We start from the raw sequence: 21,096 nt of genomic DNA, 5'->3' as shown, positions 1-21,096 counted from the left end.
CATCAGACCAGTGCGCACGGGTGGCCAGAGCGGAGCGGTCCTATCTGTTAAAATGAGCAGTGAGGCTGGCGCTGCAAAGAAGATTGTACTAGCACTCCCCGCGTCGACCGCCAGCAGCCCCCCGTCAGCGAAAGTGTCCTTGATTTGAGGTTGGGAGAGTTGCGCGCCCCCCCCCTCCTACGTGTGCCCCGTGTTTGACGCGCTGCACCGCCCGTCCTCCACTGCCTTCTCCTCTGATTCCAAGGGTTCATCAGTGGGAGCAAGGTAACGTTTAAGTACCTGCAGTATCATACACTCACGTGTAAATGTGCTTTTGTGAGGTTTCAAAAATAAAGCTCTCTGGAGGAAAGTGTACCCCTGTTATTTATAATTTATAATGTTTATACAATATTCAAGTTCATAGTTTGATATTTATATTGTAGTTGAAAACAGCCCTGTTAGAAATTCATAGTAAAGTTAATAAAAAGTAGAATTAACATTGATGGAGAAGGTCAGACTATTTCCTTCAGAAAGACCCTTGGTTAGCTAGCTCATTTAAAATATCTTTTTTGACCCAGCCTCTTAAAAGAATCGGAATCGAGAATCGCAATCGGAATCGCTCAAATTCAAACGATACCCAACCCTATAGACAACAAACTCTTTTTCCTTTATTACCCCCTTACACCTTTTTTTTCTCTCATTGTTTGGATTATTTTTTATATTTTTTCTAAAAACGTTTTTTTCCTTTACACTTGATCCTGCCTGATTTTGCCTTTTGGACAGATTCATATTTGTCCAATCTCTAAATATGGCAGGCAGATGTCATTCAACGGGCCCGGCTGGGACCCGTAGAACCATACCCACTGCTCCAATAAATATAAGTCAAAATATCACCACAAAAATATATTTCAAAATTCTACAAGCCATCCATCACCTGGAGGTACTGGAGGAGACACAGCGCTCAAACATCTTTCCAGGGGGAATGTGGAAACAAGTGCTAAAACTAACATAATTTATAAAATCCTCATCTCCAAATCAAGAGGTCACAAATAAGGTTTTAAATTACACCACAAATTGGAGCTGCAGCTGTATGAAGGAGGACAGTCAAACTGGCCTTCACCCGAATGCTCGTTCAAAGGAACCCTGTTACTCCCATCTTTGCCTTGATTCGTTTCCTGCTTGATTTATAACTTTTCATTTGTGTTATCTCACAGGTGGTTTAGAGTTTCAGGTTTCAGTAGCTCTCGTGTCTGCATACGACCAGAAATGACCTTCATGTGTGTGTATAAGAACTCAGCATTTTCACTGCTCTGAGACGCCATCTCCACAGAGCACCGTGATACGTGCCTGTGTAGTTGACCTCCTGCTTGCAAGCAATAAATGGACTTTCTGCAACTTTGATCATTCATCAAGACTCCGTTTTATTAGACAAATCATTCTCTTCTACCGAGCTTATTGAAATATTCCACAACAATTTGGCGTCACGAACAGGATGCACTGACTGTCCGTCAGGCTCCACGGGACCGTCCGGAGAAAAAGGCCTTTTCCAGGATCACCAGCTGATGATCCTGCCTCATACCTCCTTATTGACGTCACGTGTATCCAGCGAAAAGGAATTAATTTCTACAGACTCGGGTAAGAAGTTGTAATTCCAATTATAAAGTAACAGTAAGAGTTGAACATAGCGGAAAAGGATGACTGATCAAGTGGTTGTTGTAGTCTGGGGAATATAGGCATACATTTATTTTTTAACATTTGGGTGTTTTTATTATTTTTATTTTAATTTTATTTTGAGTATGTGATTCCGGGATATTTCTGATGCATTATTTTATGCGAAGGTAGATAGGACTGTGTACGATAGCGATTTCACTCGGAACAAATTCTCCGAGATCGTAACAACTCGCTAGACTACAAGTAGAAGAAGTAGGACTGTGTACGATATAGATTTCACTCGGAACAAATTCTCCGAGACTGTAACACTTGCTATTGACTACCCGGGTAAAACAAGACCGTTGTTATAGTTAACCATACGTAAATTTTACCTGTAGAATAAGACACATGTAGCACACGTGAGTTTTATGCTGAAGCAGGTAAAACGATATCACTGGTATTGACAACCATACGTGAGTTCTACTGAATTACCTTTAGAACAAGATCGGGGCAATATCGTAGCGTGAGTTTTGACTGGGGTTTTTGCAAAGTTTTTCCTTGTATAAAGAAACTACGCCTTACGGTGACGACTGTATTGTAATAAGTAAACCGGTAGGGTCCACACCAGTAAAAGATGGGTGGCCAGTCCGCATAACACACGGAACCGTGGGGTCCGATTGTGGCAATGATGCAGCAGAAATACGGGAAAACATGTACAGAGTGTCTCCCATACTGGACAAAAGAGATTGGGTTTCCAGAAAACGGCTCGTTGAGTGCCGCTAAACTTAAAATGTTAAGAGGGGATTTGGAAGCAAGATTGAAAGAATTGAAAAGGGGGCAAAACAAACACGCACGCGTAGCCAAACCAGTAGGTTCAAAAACCAGTAGGTTCAAAAACCAGTAGGCACGTAACACCGGCGTTTGGCGAGGAATAATCCTTTCTGCGGTACAACCCGGCTTCGTTCTGTTTACTTTTAAGAGTCCTCAGGCATGTTTACACCGTGTAGACTTGACATCATGTCCACGGTTACAGCGTACGAGTGACCCTCGTTAAAATATTGAACGCAATGATGCAGTATGTCTGGTGTTTCCGTCTGGACGGCGTCCTTTAAAAACTCCAAACACCGACCACACGTAACGCAAAACCGCGTTAGGCTGTTCATGTGTTTGCCACAAAACGGGCAAAACATCCCTTGGCCGCAGTCCACGTTCGGACGGTCGCCATGAACGTCTTTGTCAACATAAACTCAAGAACCAATGAAAACACCGCGCTCAACAATTCCGTCATTTCCAGTATTTGGTACATTCCCTTTCCGTAAGGAATCTGTCCTTTGTTAATTTGTTTCGGGATTGGTAAAAGTGTTTAGCGTCTTGTTAATTTGTTTTCCAAAATGTTAATTTGTCTCGAGCTTTGTAAAAGTGTTTCATTCTTTGTAATGTTGCTTGGCACTTCAGGGCCACCGTACTTTCGCCATAAATTTAAAGGATTTCTTCGGCTTCAAACTTATTTTTTTTACTTCGGTTGTTGTTAATTAGTAGAGTTTAGGTAAACGTGGGGTTTATTAAGACGTGGTTCTTGAGAATGCGACTCGCGTTGCGTCTCTGCCTGTCGGAGATTTTTTTTTTTTCATTTGGCTCGAACAAGTTTTTAGTTTTTTTACTTCACGCACTGACCCTCTCTCTCTTTTCTCTCTCTGCCGGAGTTTTTTTTTTACCGTCTGCTGGTTCTCTTCACACACACACACACTCACACACCACAATAATTAAGAAGGAATGCTGTTTTAAACCGCAGAAATGCGTCAGTACAGTACACTGTTTTCAAAGTTCATGTTTTATATTGGTCACCTGTTAATCAAGCTCCCTGCGAAGGGTCAATTGCATGCTTAAAAAAGAGCATAACGGTTAAAGCCCAGCCCATTTCAAGACAACCACGACAACTTACGGGTAAAAATACTTCCTACTTCCGGGTTAAGCCCTGCCCGCTTCCGGGTTAGGCCCCGCCCAATCCGAGTACAGATACGGATACAGATAATTCATATGGTTCAACAGATACAGATACAGATAATGCTGTACTCGCTCATCCCTAATTTTAAAATGAGCTAGTGTCGTGAACGCAAAGCAAGGACCAGACTTGAGACTTTAATCAAAGCAATATGACAATGTTTATTTGTGACAGGAGTATTCAGTCCTGCAGTCATACGTGCACGGACCTGTTTCAATCTGTCTAGCAACAGCAATGAAAGGGCGCTCAATACAAAGTGCGCTCGGAATATATAGTCTTTAAGAGCATTCTTGATTGGTTCACTATGATGGAGGCGGCTCCTTGTTTATGACCTTCGGAGAGCCCCATTGGAGCACAGGGATGTCCATCCCTTCAGGCTCTCGGATCATCACGTCTCCTGTTGTTCATGAGTTCACTGCATACATGAGCCAGTTTGTGGTGTGAGACATGTTAGTCTCAATATTCTGTTTTATCTACCACTGACCCTGGGAGTGCATGGAGTTCTTTAGCAACAGGTTCACTCCATATTAAGGCTGTTTGCGTGTGAGCCATGGTCACCCAGTCCCAAATATGGACGTGACCCTGAGAGTGCGTGCAGCCTTTTTACCAACATGTTCGTGTGCTCCAGGTCATACACAGCCTCCACTCATTATTATTATTCAATTATTGTTCAAGTGTAATTGCCATCTAGCGTGAGCATGCATGATTATATTTAATCCTCAACACTAGCTAACCAAGCAAAGGAAATAGTCTGACCTTCTCCATCAATGTTAATTCTATGAACTTTTTATTAACTTTACTATGAATTTCTAACAGGGCTGTTTTCAACTACAATATAAATATCAAACTATGAACTTGAATATTGTATAAACATTATAAATTATTAATATATTTTAACAGAGGTACACTTTCCTCAAGAGAGCTTTATTTTTGAAACCTCACAAAAACACATTTACACATGAGTGTATGATACTGCAGGTACTTAAAGGTTACCTTGCTCCCACTGATGAACCCTTGGAGCCAGAGGAAGAGGCAGCGGAGGACGGGCGGTGCAAGGCGCCAAAGACGGGGCACACATAGGGTGCCAACTCTCCCAACTCCAAATCAGGGAGAATCGAAACTAGGAATCGAATTTTAAACTTTTGAACGATACCGGGTAAATCGCAAAGCTAGTCCCGATTCCAATCAATTCTCGATACCCAACCCTAGTCATCAAGCCAGCTGCTGTTCCAACTGCGGAAATGTCTGTTCTCCGTTCTGCGAGTCAGGACTGCCAACGACCCGAGAAAGGGCCGTTGTTGACTCTTCGTTGTTGACACCGCATAAACTTCCATTGTTATGCAGACGATACTCAACTTGGGGCTGCAACAACGAATCGATGAAATCGATTAAAATCGATTATTAAAAGCGTTGGCAACGAATTTCATCATCGATTCGTTGTGTCGCGCGACTATTGTGTTTGAGTATTAAAAGAAAGTTGCGCGCGCCGCGCAGAGCTGAGAAAAAAAAGTTGAGCGCTCGCGCAGCAGAACAGAAGAAAAAAATCTCCGCCCAGCAGAGCGTTGCTAAGAAAAATAAATAAAAAAGAGCAGAGCTGAGGTAAAGGAAAGACCATCGGAGAGACCCGTAATACTGTTCTGAAACATGCGGAGGCAGAGAAACCAATGCGACCTAAATCCTCCCAGGTATTTCACACTGAAATGGGGGGTGCGGGTCCTAGCGGGCAACGGGGGGGGTGCTGCGGTTTTCTTTGCAGCGCCAGTAGTTTTACGTTCTAATATTTTCGGGAGGGGCTTTGAAATTCGGCAGGGTTGACATGTCTGATTGTAAGATATGCAAAAGTGACATGGCCTGGCACGGGAGCACCACGGGGATGATTCATGATTTTGTGCCTAATATATTTAATTTGGCGGCTGTAAAGTATACATCATGCGATGTGTGTATGTTTTGTTGTGTTAGTCCATTTTATTTGCTTACTTAGGGATGTTCAAGGAGCAATCTGTTAGTGCAAAACATATTTAGAAAGTGCACAGTCAGTTCTATTTTTCAATAAAGGGTTGGAAATTAATGTTTTTACATTTTTTATTTTTTTATCCGATTCATCGATTAATCGAACAAATAATCGACAGATGAATCGATTATTAAAATAATCGTTAGTTGCAGCTCTACTCAACTGTATCTATCGATCAAGCCAGAAGACACCAACCAGCTTGTTAGACTTCAGGATTGTCTTGGAGACATCAAAACTTGGATGACCTGCAACTTCCTGATATTAAACTCGGAAAAAACGGAAGTTATCATGATAAGCCCAGAGCGCCTTCGAAGTCAGCTGTCACGTGATACAGTCTCTATGGATGGAATTGCTCTGGTATCCAACAGCACCGTCAGAAATCTTGGAGTTCTCTTTGACCAGGATATGTCCTTCAACTCTCATATAAAGAAGACTTCAAGGACTGCCTTTTTTCATCTACGTAATGTATCGAAAATCAGGAACTTCCTGTCTCAAAGTGATGCAGAAAAACTAGTTCATGCATTTGTTACTTCTTGACTGGATTACTGCAATTCTTTGTTATCAGGCTGCTCTTGTAAATCACTTAAACCTCTCCAGCTGATTCAGAATGCTGGAGCACGTGTATTAACAAGAACTAAGAAATGGGGTCATATAACTCCTGTATTAACTTCTCTGCACTGGCTTCCTGTTAAATCAAGAATATAATTTAAGGTACTTCTCCTCACCTACAAGGCACTTGCTGGTGAGGCACCGTCTTATCTTAAAGAGCTTATTACACTGTATTGTCCTACAAATCATCTGCGCTCCGTAGATGCTGGGCTACTTGTGGTTCCTAGAGTTTTAAAAAGTAGGATGGGGGCCAGAGCCTTCAGTTATCAAGCTCCTCTTTTGTGGAACCAGCTTCCACTTTCAGTCCGGGGGGCAGACTCGGTCAGTTCATTTAAGATAAAGCTTAAAACGTTCCTCTTTGATATTGCATATTGTTAGGGCTGGCTCAGGTTAGCCTGGACCAGCCCTTAGTTAAGCTGCTCTAGGCTTAGACTGCCGGGGGACTTCTTAGGACACACCGAGCCCCTCTCTCACTCTCACACTCTCACTCTCTCCTTCCACCTTTCTGTTAGAGAAATTGAATGTATTGTACATCTTTTACATTGTTGATTCTGTACACATGACATCCATTGCAGTCTGTCCATCCCGGGAGAGGGATCCCTCCTCTGATGTTCTCCCTAAGGTTTCTTCCCTTTTTTCCCCATTGAAGGGTTTTTTTCATATTTTGGGGAGTTTTTCCTGTGCCGATGTGAGGGTTTCGGGACAGAGGATGTTGCATGTGTACAGCCTGTAAAGCCCTCTGAGGCAAATTCGTAATTTGCGATTTTGGGCTATACAAAATAAAATGAATTGAATTGAATTGAATAATACTTACAAGCGGGAGACACAAACAAGTGGTGCATTTTGCTACTCATTACTTAGACAACAAAGACAAAACATTATTTAAGTTTTTCCAACAATTCAGCATTAACTAGAAGTAACTCTAACTTGTACACTAGATCACGCCCTATTACATTAAATTATATTTTTACCCACAGAAATGTATGATTCTGTAGGTCAGAAGGACTTCTTGTACTCTGTCTTCTGTTTTTATAGATGCCACGTTGTCTATCTCTGCCCCTGCTGTCCTCACCAACTGGACCTTTGTAGATAGGAAGGAGAAAGTTTGTGTTGGGTCCAACACAAACAGTCTCCTGGAGCGATGGAGCATCTTTCCACAAGCGATGGAGCATCTTTCCCCTTCCTGCTGTATAAACGCAGTGAGCAGAAGGACATGCTGAAGGAGACAGGAACTACCAGTGTTGGGAAAGTTCACTTTCTATATGAACTAGTTCAAAGTTCAGTTCACAAATTTTAAAATGAACTAGTTCAGTTCATAGTTCAAACTTCAAAATATTTGAACTAAGTTCACAGTTTCAACTAGTTCATTTTTTTTTCCATATGTTGCTGCAAGCTATTATTTTTCAAAATTATTGCCACAGCCCAGAACCACAGACAGCAATTATTTGATCAGTTTTAACACTGAAGCTATGCATCAGATTTAATCTTCATATCCAATTTTGAATCCTTATCCAACCAGGGTTCACATTAGCATTGAGGGGACATTGTTGCTTTAATGTTGCTGTCCATTCACTCCACACTAGCAGCAGCTGCAGCGTTCACCCCTACAGTACATTCTCAAGCACATGCTGCTTGAATGGTCTTTTTTAAATAAGGAATAAAAACACGACAGTTATCGTTAAGGTGCAAATGTTTGCAAAGAAAGGTCAGATTCCTCCCATCCTCACCGAACTTGTCAGCAACTTCATAAAACTCTTTTAAATTATTATACGCCGCCTCTTTGCTACACGCAGCTGTCGCCTCCGTGCATTTCTATTTATTGTCCACGTATTGTTTTGCTTCAGTGAGCAGAGCAGAGACAGTTTAAGGAGACGCAGCGTAAACGGTCCGCCACTGGAGTGCATACGTCCCGACGTCAGCGAACCGTCGGTCGGAGCTATTACACTTTAATTTGTAAAGGTCTTCCTTCATTTAAAGACAACTAGAAGGCTTATTTTTCTTCAAACACTCTGTTGTAAAGCAAATACAATGAAAATAAATAAAGATTTTTTCCCGTCCGGGAATCGAACCACTGTCTTCTGCGAAAATAAAGCTGCAATATGATTGGCTGTCAGTGAGTGCCAGCTATCCACCACTGGCCTCCGCATGTGAGGCAACAGCGCTAACCACCACACCACCATGCCACCTTGTGAAACCCAGGTGGTACCTTAAACTTAGTGATTAGCGATAAGCACAGAATGGTACAGAGGGGGGAACACCTAAACATCCTGGGCAACAGCCGTCTGAGACAAAATCAGCTCAAACTAGTTTTCAAGGACATGAGGAGATTATAAAAAGGGTCAGAGTCAGACAGCAGGCAGATTCTTGGATGGATGTGCACCTGCGGCGAATTGTTCATGTATCTTTTTCTCTAAATAACTTTTTAACTTGACGTGTCGGATTCGTCTATTCAACCAACTCGGGGGGGGGGATTGAAAATCCCAACAGTGGCTAGTGAAAATGAGACATTTTTCCTATAAAATTTATTGATGTAAGTCTTCATCTAAAAATGTAACAATTACTGAGATTAAATCAGGAATCATTTATTGCCACAATATGTCAGACATACATGGAATTTGACTTCGCAGGTGGTGCATGACGACAGTACAATAATAGACAACAGACAACATAGTGCAGGAATAAGATAAAAATATAATAAAATATATGCTATGGGTTAGTAAGTTAAAGCTATGGGTTAGTTAAGTTAAGAAATAAAGATACAATTAAAATTAAACATAAAGTGCACCAGCTAACAGAAGTGACAAGTCAAAGTGACAAAGTGTATGTACATGTAGAGAGTGAGAGTCAGTCAGGGGGGGGCCCAGGCTCTGTTGATGAGCCCGACTGCCGACGGGAAGAAACTGTTGGTGTGGCGGGAGGTATTAGCCCTGATGGACCTCAAGGGGCACAAACAGTTTATGTCCAGGGTGGGAGGGGTCGGCTACAATCTTTCTGGCCCGCTTCAGAGTCCTGGAAGTGAACAAGTCCTGGAGAGACGGCAGATTGCAACCAATCGCCTGCGCCATCTTACTGTAGTGCTGAAGTGCTGAATATTGATATCTGTTTCCCTCCTTATTGTCATTGTTGCTCATTATTGTGAGAAATCATTTACGTGATTAGTGTCTTAACATAGATGAGTATTATTAATAATGTATAACTAAAGGCAAACTGGGCAAATGTGTTATTTCAGAAGAGCGTATCAAACTGGTAGCCCTTCGTATGACTCCGTACCCGTGAAGTAGCTCTCAGTTTCAAAATGTTTGGTGACCCTTGGTCTAAGGCTTACAGCTAGTGGACATTCATGAAGCAGTTCTTCTCAGCAGTGAAGCATGAGAAGGTGACACACTTTGACACTTTGACCACCATGGTATTTGCACCAGCCCTTTTTCTCCACCCACACAGGCCAATGGTCAGTGTTGGCCTGAGGCACAGGTGTTCATGGCACTGATGACTCTGCGCTTCTTCTTAGCCAGGTCTCCCTTAACATTCTGTGATGGTCTTCCCCTCTTCTTCAAGACTTTTCTCTCATTGCAAAGGCAACTTGCAAATTTAGCTTTGAATTTGAGCAAGCTATATTCATCTTCCTTTGGGACGCCACAGTTTTTGAAAAGAGTGAAATCCATCATGTGGTATCACACTCTTGTGACACCACTTGCTTGAACCTGATCTTTGTTCTGTAGAAAGCAATCAGTGAGTCCAGAAGATACACTGCATTACCGTGTCATTATGAAATACAGTGTCATTATGCATTACTGTGCATTTATTCATTTATTTATTATGAAATACAATGTCATTATGCATTACCGTGTATTTATTCATTTATTTTTTTTTGAATAAAACGGCATTCCATATCTAACATCACACAAACTACAATTCTACACTGAACATTACTACATGTAATATACTTCCCACCACTAGGTGTGCACTTCTTATTAAATCCCTAACAGAAAACAATCGCAGAGAGAAGAAGAAGAAAATCCAACATGGCGGCGCCCTGCCACTTCATTCTCTGACTGAGGTCAGAATAACTGCCTAAAACAGCTAACCAAGAAGAACAGCAGAAGGGACCATGTTTCTAGTAAAGACTCGGTGTTTGAAAGCGGCACCTCAGTTGTCTTCTCAGACGGTTTTTTTGAAGGAATTCAGACCGTTGTCCTCACATGGAGGAACCAGAAGACACTTCAGCACCAGCCGCTCACTGGCAGCCAAGATCCCCCCACTGCGCAAGCACCGGGAGAGGGTGGACATCCCTGGGCTTGAGATGGTCACCTACGCGGACAGGATGCACTTCGTGCCGGGGCTGACGAAGCCCGTTAGCCCCCGATGGGAGAGGGACTACAAGGACCCTCGGTATTACGAGTCTCCTCCGGCCCACAAGATGCCGCTCTTCAAAGGGACCCCGTGCTACGTGTTCAACCAGAGGACCAGCGCCCTGGAAGGTAACGACACCCCACGTGTAGCATGGTCATTTGACGTCACAATGTCTCAAAGAAGTATCATTGGAGAACTAACGTTACTTCAGATAGTTAAAGTGCTGCATGGAGGATTGTCGATATTGTCTCTGAGCCTGGTTCTATGCATGTGACTGTTATGAATGTCCATGTTTGTGATTTATGAATTTACAATGTGGCATCAAATCTTTCCTGCTTTTTTTCTAAGTTTGGTCGGCCTGCTGCTGCTGTTGTTGCTAGCTGCTTTCTCAGTAAAACACTGAGCTTCCTTGGGTCCTCAACAATACACTGCTCCATAGTACCCCAAGTGTGACCTCTCGTATGCAGTATTACTAAGGAAAACATTGTTGTTCAACATTTATCTGTTAGACATGTCATGTCAGATTTAATTTTCAAAATATATATTATGATTATTTTAACCACTTAGAGTCGGGTACATTCATTGCCAAAATATTTTAGACATAAAAGGAATTGATATGGTGGTAGGTGCATAAAATCAGACCGTAGCTGCCAGAGTGTGTGGGCTACTGCCTCCCCGCAGAAGGCGACCCGCCGGACTACTGGGCCTTGGAACTCCGCCTCCACGAATTGCTCGACATTCAACAAAGCTCTTCATGTGGACTCGAGCAAAACCCCCACCACGTGTGAAGTAGATCAGGAGAGCTGTTGTTGAGAATTTGTCACATGTCGTTCAAATCTTTCTCTCTCCACGTCAGGTGTGCGTCAGGCTCTGTGGTTGACCAAAACAAAACTGATCCCCCATCTTCCGCCTCAGCTCCTCTCATTGACAGCAAATCCTGCCAATCAGATACCAGATCAAGATGAACGTGTGCAGAACGCCATCAAACACGCCCGCTTCTGGGACACAACGCAGGAGCGCCCGCGCAAAGAGAAGTATAGGTAGAGTCACACACACATACACACATAAACACACTTGTTCACAGCGTGTTATGGAGATTAACAATTAGTGCTTCCGTGGATACTGAATTACTAAAATCATTCACAGAATGATTACTGCCTCCACAAGTCTTCCTGAGAGTGTGTATTCCTATTCCTATCTCAGCAACACTCTGCTCCTAAACCTACTCCACCTGTGTGCAACTCTCCAGTCCAGCCACCCAGCGATCGGAAGAAGGATCTTTTCTGAGAAATACTCTTTGGCAGCCACATGGAAAAGAGGTAATACACAGTCCTGGATTACACAGATCGCATTGCCCTGACCCGGTTGCAACGTGGCGCTCTTTCAAGTATTTTTTATTTATTTTTTGGGCCTATCGCCACAGAAACTCAATTTAAGTTAATTCATAGATGTCAAACAAATCTAGGTGTCTAATTGTATTTTTTAATATATATATATATATTAGGGCTGTCCAAAATAGCGCGTTAACGACGTTAATTAGTTGTTTGTTGTTAATTACGTCAATTTTTTAAACACATTTCACGCATGCGCAGTGTGACAAATTATTCAGGTCAGGAAAGTACCTCTTCCTCTACATCCTATACAAAACATTACTGCCACCTGTAGGCACATGTCAGGCCGTCAGGTTCAGCAAGTCGTTTGCGCCAGTCCACGCTGAATGTTCGCAGCCATTAACAAAATCAACCTCAGATCATTTGACCAACACAACAGCAACACGTTGGAATTCGAATGGTCAAGTGCGTGAGCAGAAATAAAGAGGCAGTCATCGCCATACTTGCCAATTCAAAAGGACCAGGGGGGTGCGGGTGCTAGCGGTCAACGTGGGGGGGTGCAAGCGGTTTTCTTTGCAGCGCCAGTCTCATCTTTTTCCGTTCTAATTGCCGCTCGACTTCAAGTTGTAACTTTCATTATTGTCCGGTGGAAATCGGGAGAAAGGTCGGTCCGGGAGATTTTCGGGAGGGGCTTTGAAATTCGGGAGTCTCCCGTAAATATGGGGAGGGTTGACATGTCTGGTCATCGCAGCACTGGACCATCAGGAGCACAAACTAATTTTTCCGACCGCAGCAGAGTGGGATAAACTGCAGAGGCTGGAGACCCTTATAGAGCCATGCAGGGAAATCAATCTGTAACTTGTCAAATAACATTGATTTGATTATTTTCTGGAATGAATGAAACCAAGTCAAATATCAATAACATGTATTTACGTAAAAAATAATAATGATGATAATAATAATGATAATTATGTATCTGTGTCCTGTTATTTATCTTTGGTATGCATTTCAGAAAGAAAAAATGGTTATGATTAAGGTGTAATTGCAAATAGTGATTAATCCACTGAAAATTCTGATTAATTTGATTAAAATTTCAAAAAAATCATTTGACAGCCCTAATATATATATATATATATGTGTGTGTGTGTGTGTGTGTGTGTGTATATACATATATGTTTGTATATATACAACTGTAAGAAATCGTAAAAAAAGGCAGATTTATATTTTTATATATTTTATATATATATACACATGTATTAATGGTAGAAAATCTGCCTTTTTTGGCCTTTTTTCATGATTTCTTACAGTTGTAAAACGACCGAACTCCTCCCAGAGATTACACCGCATTCTTTTCAAAATCTCGTAAAGTGACCCTGAGACCTTAGGCTCTAAAAATTGCATTTTGCCATAAGAATTTCCAAACTATGTGTGTAGGGAGCATTTTCAAAAAGCCACCATTCGCGACAAAAGTATGAAAGTATTGATTGTTTCCTTTTAATTGTATTTATATCTTTCATTGAATAGGTCCAATATAAAAAGTGAAATGGTTCCAGCACCTCAATACTTCTCAAGATGATGGGCAGTTTTGGGTTCAGGATCCATTTTGGTCACATCTGACCATAGCACCTTCTTTCACATGTTTGAAGTGTCACCCACATGACTGGTGTTAAACTCCAAACTGTATTTCTTATGCAGCTCATCCAGAGATACATTGGCCTCTTGATTGCTGCTCTATTAAAGACATCACAATCTACTCAGAATGTCACCTTTAACGATGTTCATGATAGACTAAATGAAAACTTAGATCGTGGCAAAGAAAAGAGAACAACTGGAACAGTGGTTTCAACTCAAGACATACTTGACTAAACTGCTCCATATTTCTCAATTATCATGACATCCTTACCCTCTCTACTACTTCCATATTATAATCCAAGCTTGTTGGAAACATGAACTAACACCACTGACTTGCGAACGCCACTGGCGTCCTCAACCGCATTTCTAACCAACTGGCCAGTTACCTAACGTGCAAGGAGTAGCGAGGACCCGTCCAATCTTAATTTTAAGATTCTAGTTTCATTTGTTGTTCAGTATTAAACAAAGGAGAGAACACTTGGGTCAGAATATGTTCTCTCCAGTACTTCTCAAGGCTTCCATAACACTTAAATTTTCATTCCATGTTTGAACACTAGGTGAGGACAGGTTCCAGATTAGGGGTCAGAATGGTTTGCTGCATAACTGCATGGATCCTCTTCCAGAAGTTTCTGGGAAACAAGAAGTTGGCGACACAGTAGATCATGTGCTGGAAACTTTGTACCCTGTCTCCCCTACCATTGACCTGCAGAAAGTCCACGTGTACAAGGATGAGCCAAACTGCACCGGTAAGTCTCTTTGTGCCTGTTACACTAAGGCTGTGAGTGTGACGAGGAGGTTCACCGTGCTCATTTATCCAATCAGGTTTCAGGGGTGACTACCCTTATCCTCATGCCCACACTCTGTACTTTCTGGAGGGAGCCGACGCTCGCTGCAAGCTCCGGCCTGAGCAGTTCAGAGCCAAGATGCTTATGTTCACCTTTGGAAACGCTCTGGTCCGTGCACACAAAGTCTATGGGGTAAGGATGCACGCAGCGCTTTTAACAGGGTGCCATGTCACAGACTATATTGACATCCATCAATATAGTCTGTGACATACATTGTTCCTTCCATTGTGTGTGTGTCAGAGCCATCCCCGGCACGTACTAGATTGTCCCATAACGGTACAGGCAGTGGGGACCAACGGCCGGATTTTCCAGTTCATGGTTCTCCAGCTCAACACCACAGATCTTTCAGGAGACGACGGCATCAAGAACCAGGTGCTTCCTTCACCTCCTTTTTTATTTAAATCAATAACTGCACGTAGTCACATTTGTTACACTACTGCAGAATGTACATCTGTTAGCTAGAGGACTATTGGTTCTGCATGGGTACACCCAGCTACAACTGAGATTGGCACAGAACGCTCATGTTTGGTTTTGTGACCCAGCGAAGGCCTTTACACACAGAGGTGAGACTAATGAGCAACACAAAACACTTGACTTGAGTATTTGATAATGGAGCATTGTAAAGGAACTACAGGGTGCAGAAGAGTGTTTGACCACAGGTGCATGGTACTAGCTGGTGATTCCTCATCATGCCTTTTATCCTGTATCGGAGGCATGTCTGGTTCCAATCGGCCATGTGGACTTTCAAGAGATTCCAGGAGATTTTGAGTAGGCTAAATCTTCACCATCAAATGCTGTCTCTCTTGATTCAAGGGCTACTAGGACTTTATTTCTTCACGTGACTCCTGTTAATGTTTTTAATCAGAACTGGATAATATGGTGTGCATGTATTTAAATAAACTTGATTAAATAGTTTTCATCAAGTAATAGAAAACACCGTATGTGTATACAGTGTGGGCTATCTGATGTTATGGGGTGGTTAAAACACTGTCTTCTACATGCAGGTGTGGCTGGAGGAAGATGTTGAGCTCTATGACTTTGCAAAAGTGCGACCACTCATCAAGAAGAAGCAGGTGAAGGTATGACGACCTCCGCCCCCCACCCCTCGTGTGCCTCTTGGTAACTGTGTAACAGCTAGTCTCTCTCTCTCTATCACACAAACATATATATATATATATATATATATCTATATATATATATATATATATATATATGTATGTATGTATGTATGTGTATATATATATATATATATATAAAAATTATTATATTGTATAAATCACACACTCTGCGTCGCCCCTGGTTACGGTAGCCGTAATGTTGCGAGCATTGCCAAAGTTGTACTAAAACATTTAGAATTAAAGCTGCAAGCAGCGTTGGACGGGTCCTCGCTACTCCTTGCACGTCGGGGCACTGGCCGGACGGTTACAAATGCGGCCGAGGAACCCTGCGGCCGTCGGACGAAGCGTTCGCAAATCAGTGGTCGTTAACCGTGTGGAGCAACGCCAGGAATGCCGCTTTGCAAACTTTATCTTTGACATTATCATGGTCTTAGGCCTTTCAGATTAGGTTTAAAAGGAAACAATCAATACTGTCATGACCATTCCAGGTTGATAGGACACATCCCCAAGGTGACTATGGATAAACAGGACATTCTGATGTTCCATCCCAAAATAAAAGCCTCTCAAAATACCGTATATGAGCCAACTTCCTTCAAAATCTTTTAAAAGGTGTTTTTTTAAAATTGCGCCCTACGCACATAGTTTAATATTTCTTCCGGCAAAATGCAACTTTTAGAGGCCAAGGTCTCAAGAGCACACTGCGTAGATTTGAAAAGAATCAGGTTTAATTCCTGGGAGGAGTTCAGTCTTTTACAACTAAGAAATTATGAAAATATGCCAAAAAGGCACATCTTTAATGATTAAATGCAGCGCCCCCTAATCTTCAAAAATTATGAAAAAATTAGGGTAGGTTCAGGGGTTCAATGTTTACACATCCTGCATTTTGGTGAGGGCAGGCCAAGCCATTTGGAAGTTATAAATCTTGCCAGATTAAGCCACACCCCTTGCAAAGTTCATTAACCGTAAAATCTTCTTAAAACCATAAAACAGGTTAGAAATAATCATACGGATGTATAAAGGGTGAGAACTTCATGCTATATGAGAAATATGGAGCAGATTAGATAAAGTATGGTCGAGTTAAAACAACTTCAACGTTCGTGGCGAATGGTGGTTTTTTGAAAATGCTCCCTACACAGTTTGGAAATTCTTCCGGCAAAATGCAATTTTTAGAGCAAAAGGTCTCAGGATCACACTGCGTGATTTTGAAAAGAATCGGGTTTAATCCCTGGGAGGAGTTTGGTCTTTTACAACTGTAAGAAATCATGAAAACAGGCCAAAAACAGGCCAAAAAGGCAGATTTTCAACCAGTAATTACAACGCCCCCTATTCTTCAAAAACTATGAATAAATTAGGGTGTGTTCAGGGCTTCAATGTTTACACATGCTATAATTTTGGTGAGAGCAGGCCAAGTCATTTGGAAAGCTAAAAATCTGTCCGGATTAAGACACACCCCTTGCGAAGTTAATAAGCCCATATCTCATCGAAACAATGAGTTATCAGCACCATTCCGATATATCAAGGGCACATTGAACCAATAATGATCCCCCGAAGGTTTTGTGACAATCAAACTCAGCGTTTAGGAGAAATTGCCAAAAATGTGTTTATCACAAAATTCAAAATGGCGGAAAATCTATTTAGGCGCATTTGCATACTATGATTGTTGTTTTTGTAGAGCATGCCGGAGAGGACCTGTGTGACAACTTTCAAGTTGATCGGACATCGGTGGCGGAAACTTGCCTAATGTGGTCTTTTTTTAATTTCTAGAGGGCTTCATAGAGACATTTCTTTATACACAAATGTGAGACCCAAAAATTATCAAATTTTTTAACAGTCCAGATATCCATGCCAAATTTAACAACTTTTTGAATATGATAAAGGCCCCAAAAAGGCCCGCAGTTTATAATAATAATTCCTTGAAATACAATAGGTTCCTCTACGACTAGTCGTAGCGAGGACCCTAATTAGCGCCTTGTACCACACAAAATCGCTTAGAGGTCAGTAAACAAAACCAGAATTAATCCATAAAGCGCTTCGGATTATAAAACTGGTCCACTAAGAGCAAGCCAGAAGAGAAGGCCTGTCGCTGCAGACTTCACACCTTCTCCACCTCCTCTTCAGACCACAGTACAGATCTCCACTGGTTTAATGTCCCTTTTCGCGTTCCTTGGCCCAGACATCTCTGTTCTTCCTCAGTAGTGCTCCTTTGGAGCAACTCGACTATGAAGGTGTGAAGCACAGCAGGAAGGTCTCAAACACTTCCAGAAGGAAAGAAATTCCACAAATGAACACAGCTGGTAATGGAGGAGCATTCCAGGTGACTACCTCGTGACAGAGATGGGGACTCGAGTTTGAGACTCGGACTCGAGTGCGACTCGAGTCGCACACACGGTGACTTCCGACTCGACTTGAGACTCGTCCTCGAAAGACTTCAGACTCGACTCTGACTCGAGCTTTGGGACTCGTGAACAATGTTTAGTTTTAGGAAAAATCTGATGAGCTCGCTATACCGCTCCCTCCGTTACCTGCCTACGTAACACGTACATTGACAGATGTTGCTGGCTGCGCACGCGCGGCCACACACGAGAAAGATGTTGAATGCACCGGCCGCTGCTGGGTGGCGCTGACGGGAAGGCGGTGGTGCCGCTGGTGCCGCTTGCGGTCCGACCGACGGTCCGCTGACGTCGGGACGTATGCGTTCCAGCGGCGGACCGTTTACTCTGCGTCTCCTTAAACTGTCTCTGCTCTGCTCACTGAAGCAAAACAATACGTGGACAAGAGCAGCGAGTGTAGTCACCTGCTGCTGCGAACACATCCCGTCGGACCAGGATTATTTATTTATATCCATTCATGAACTTTTCTCCTCGTTACCCTGGTAACCGCTGTCATTGCAGACGGTTGCGTCGATTCTTACTGTGAAAATCTACGTACTTCCGGTTTAGCGGCTACGCTTCGTATTTTCATTTTATGGGAAAAACCACAAAAAAAAACATTAAGTAAAGAGTAAAGGAGGAGTAAAAAGTTGTTGGTATGTTTTTTTTTTTTACGGTAAAAGGGACGATATAAGAGATGGGGACTTGAGTTTGAGACTCTGACTCGAGTCGCACACACGGTGACTTCAGACTCGACTTGAGACTCGTCCTGGAAAGACTTCAGACTCGACTCGGACTCGAGCTTTGGGACTCGTGAGCATCTCTGCCTCGTGAAGCTCATTGAAAGAATGAAGCAATTGTACAAATCTGCCATCAAAGCAGAAGGTGGCTACTTTGAAGAATCTAAAGTACTGATCATGCTAGTTTATTGAGCCTATGTTTGCTTACCACATAATTCCGTATGTTGTTTTCTTCATAGTTCACAGAGCTGAAATGAAGTTTGATGGTTTTGTGCCTAGATAGACATAATGTCAGAAAGTTGTGTATGACGGAAGGCTTTTAAGTAAAATTCAGCATGCACTGTCTTTAGGTGTCGAACACATAATCCACATCCACTTGTCTACAAAACGCTCATTTTTGTCTGAGGAAATAAAGTTGTTTTTCTGGAACTTTGCGCACAAAGACTGCATACTAAGAACTGTCTTTGGGGGACAGAAACGGAGCTGAGTGTGTCTGATTGTGATTGTGTGTCTCCCTCCAGGTACCAGCTGGTCTGACAGGATACAAGCCTGAAGTCTTCAACAAGTTCCTGGCACTGTACCTGCACGGCGCTGTGTAGGACTACACACAGGAACATCTACATCACAATGTTTGTAATAATGACGTATACACCGTCTCTGTCTATGGAGATCACACACACCAGTTACACATTAGACTCTAGCGTTCGTTCGAACTTCTGTGACTAAGACAAAACATTTCTCATTCACACAACACCTTGATTTATGTTGTGAGAAATGTTCATCCTCCGAGCTGAAGATGAACACACTAGTAGTGTAGTGTGTCATGTGAAGATGCAGAGCAGTAACATTTTTTATGTCAATATGTTCAGGTTCGGCTACTTTGAGAAATAAATGTTCTCACTCCGTGAACTTCTTTTATTTGGCCAAAAGTTTGAATCATTTAAAAAAGTTTTGTTCTTTACAATAAAAAAATGCATACAATAATGTATTCAAAATACAAATAAATGAATTCAAAGTATTTTGCGGTTAAATATATGATTTAGTTTTTTAATCTTTTCAATTAAAATATACACCATACATCATTCTTCACTTATTTGTTTTTGAAATGTAAAGTTTTTTTTCAGGTGCAGAGTTTAGATTCTCAGATTAGAATCTTATTTTTTCAAGTTTCAAATCTGTTTTTCACTTTGACTCTGGGACCTGATCTGACTTTGCGGGTGTAGATCAGTGCACAAGATGCGTCTTATTTCTTTTAGAGATTACTGTGTCTCACCTTTAACACAAACTTCTGTATAACCTCTTGAAAATGCATTAGACTACCATTTGACATCTAGCCCAATTTCTGTCAATAACATTAAAGGACCACTTCAACTGGAAATGGCTATTCAAACAGCACATAGATAGCATACCAAGATGAGCTCAAAAGGAAACATTTAAGTAAAGAATGAAAATCCTTAGGGATTGAAGCAGGACGTCTTGTTTGGGTAGCAGGTATATAAAAGGGCCTACCCGTTGACCATCACCACAGCAACCTTTGAGTGGAACTTTTCCAACGCCAGCGCCTTCTAAAGGAAAAACCTCCCAAAGAACAGCGGGCCCCAAGCAACTGGGACATATTTACACAAATCGGTGGGACTGTCTGTCCATCCCAATCCTATTCAATTTGGATTCATCTGTTTGTATTTCTTCCTAAATTGGCTATTATTTAGAAAATTCACATCATGACCCCTCAAAATCAATTAGCCAATATTATTATTAATGGTTGGTGTGTTGTCTGTTGCTTTCCATGCCTTTGTGTCAGTGTCATGAGATGCACTGTAACATTACTCATATTTTAGCAGAGGTGGAAAGAGTAACAATATTTTGTACTCAAGTAAAAGTACTGTTACTTAAGTCAAATTTTACTGAAGTACAAGTAAAGTTACCAGTCTAAAAATGTACTCAAGTGAAAGTAACAAGTATCTCATTAAAAATGTACTCAGAGTAAAAGTTACTGAGTTTTTTAACAGCTGGGTGGGGTGCGGGATTCTAGTGTGGTTAAAAAAAGACAAGGGAAAATAAATCTCAATCTAGTTGTTTTTAAATGAAGGAAGACCTTTACAATTTAAAGTGTAATAGCAAAAATAATACATTTTTGCTGACGTCGGGACGTATGCACTCCAGTGGTGGACCGTTTACTCTGATCTCCTTAAACTGTCTCTGCTCACTGAAGCAAAACGTGGACAATAAATATCAGAGCCAAGAGCAGCGAGTGTAGTCACCTGCTGCTGCTAACACATCCCGTCAGACCAGGATTATTCATTTATATCCGTTAATCAACTTTTCTCCTCTTGTTACCCTGGTAACCGCTGTCATTACAGACGTCGATTCTTACTGTGAAAATCAACGTACTTCCGGTTTAGCGGCTACGCTTCTTATTCTCATTGGATTTCAGCTGGGTTTGAGTCTGTTTTGTCCGTC

The 21,096-nt window shown here is 41.9% G+C and overlaps 1 protein-coding gene across 2 annotated transcripts; it reads left to right on the top strand.

Annotated features, from left to right (window-relative positions):
* The first annotated feature begins 10,234 nt into the window (after nucleotides 1-10,234).
* Nucleotides 10,235-19,713, top strand: mrpl37 (mitochondrial ribosomal protein L37). Of its 2 annotated transcripts, none has more exons than XM_037459249.2 (8): nucleotides 10,235-10,729; nucleotides 11,458-11,641; nucleotides 11,748-11,920; nucleotides 14,122-14,310; nucleotides 14,387-14,541; nucleotides 14,650-14,781; nucleotides 15,414-15,488; nucleotides 19,158-19,713. In XM_037459249.2, the coding sequence occupies exons 1-8, from the start codon at nucleotides 10,360-10,362 to the stop codon at nucleotides 19,233-19,235; spliced, it is 1,356 nt and encodes a 451-aa protein (XP_037315146.1). In that variant the 5' UTR covers nucleotides 10,235-10,359; the 3' UTR covers nucleotides 19,236-19,713. The 2 variants fall into 2 exon arrangements, with proteins under 2 accessions (XP_037315146.1, XP_037315147.1); XM_037459250.2 differs by having other exon boundaries at nucleotides 10,236-10,729; nucleotides 11,805-11,920.
* The last annotated feature ends 1,383 nt before the right edge of the window (nucleotides 19,714-21,096 follow it).

The sequence above is a fragment of the Pungitius pungitius genome, chromosome 15, assembly GCF_949316345.1.
Source record: "Pungitius pungitius chromosome 15, fPunPun2.1, whole genome shotgun sequence".
NCBI lineage: Eukaryota > Metazoa > Chordata > Actinopteri > Perciformes > Gasterosteidae > Pungitius > Pungitius pungitius.
The sequence above is the reverse complement of the archived record's forward strand: the minus strand, read 5'-3'. Positions and strand labels throughout refer to the sequence as shown.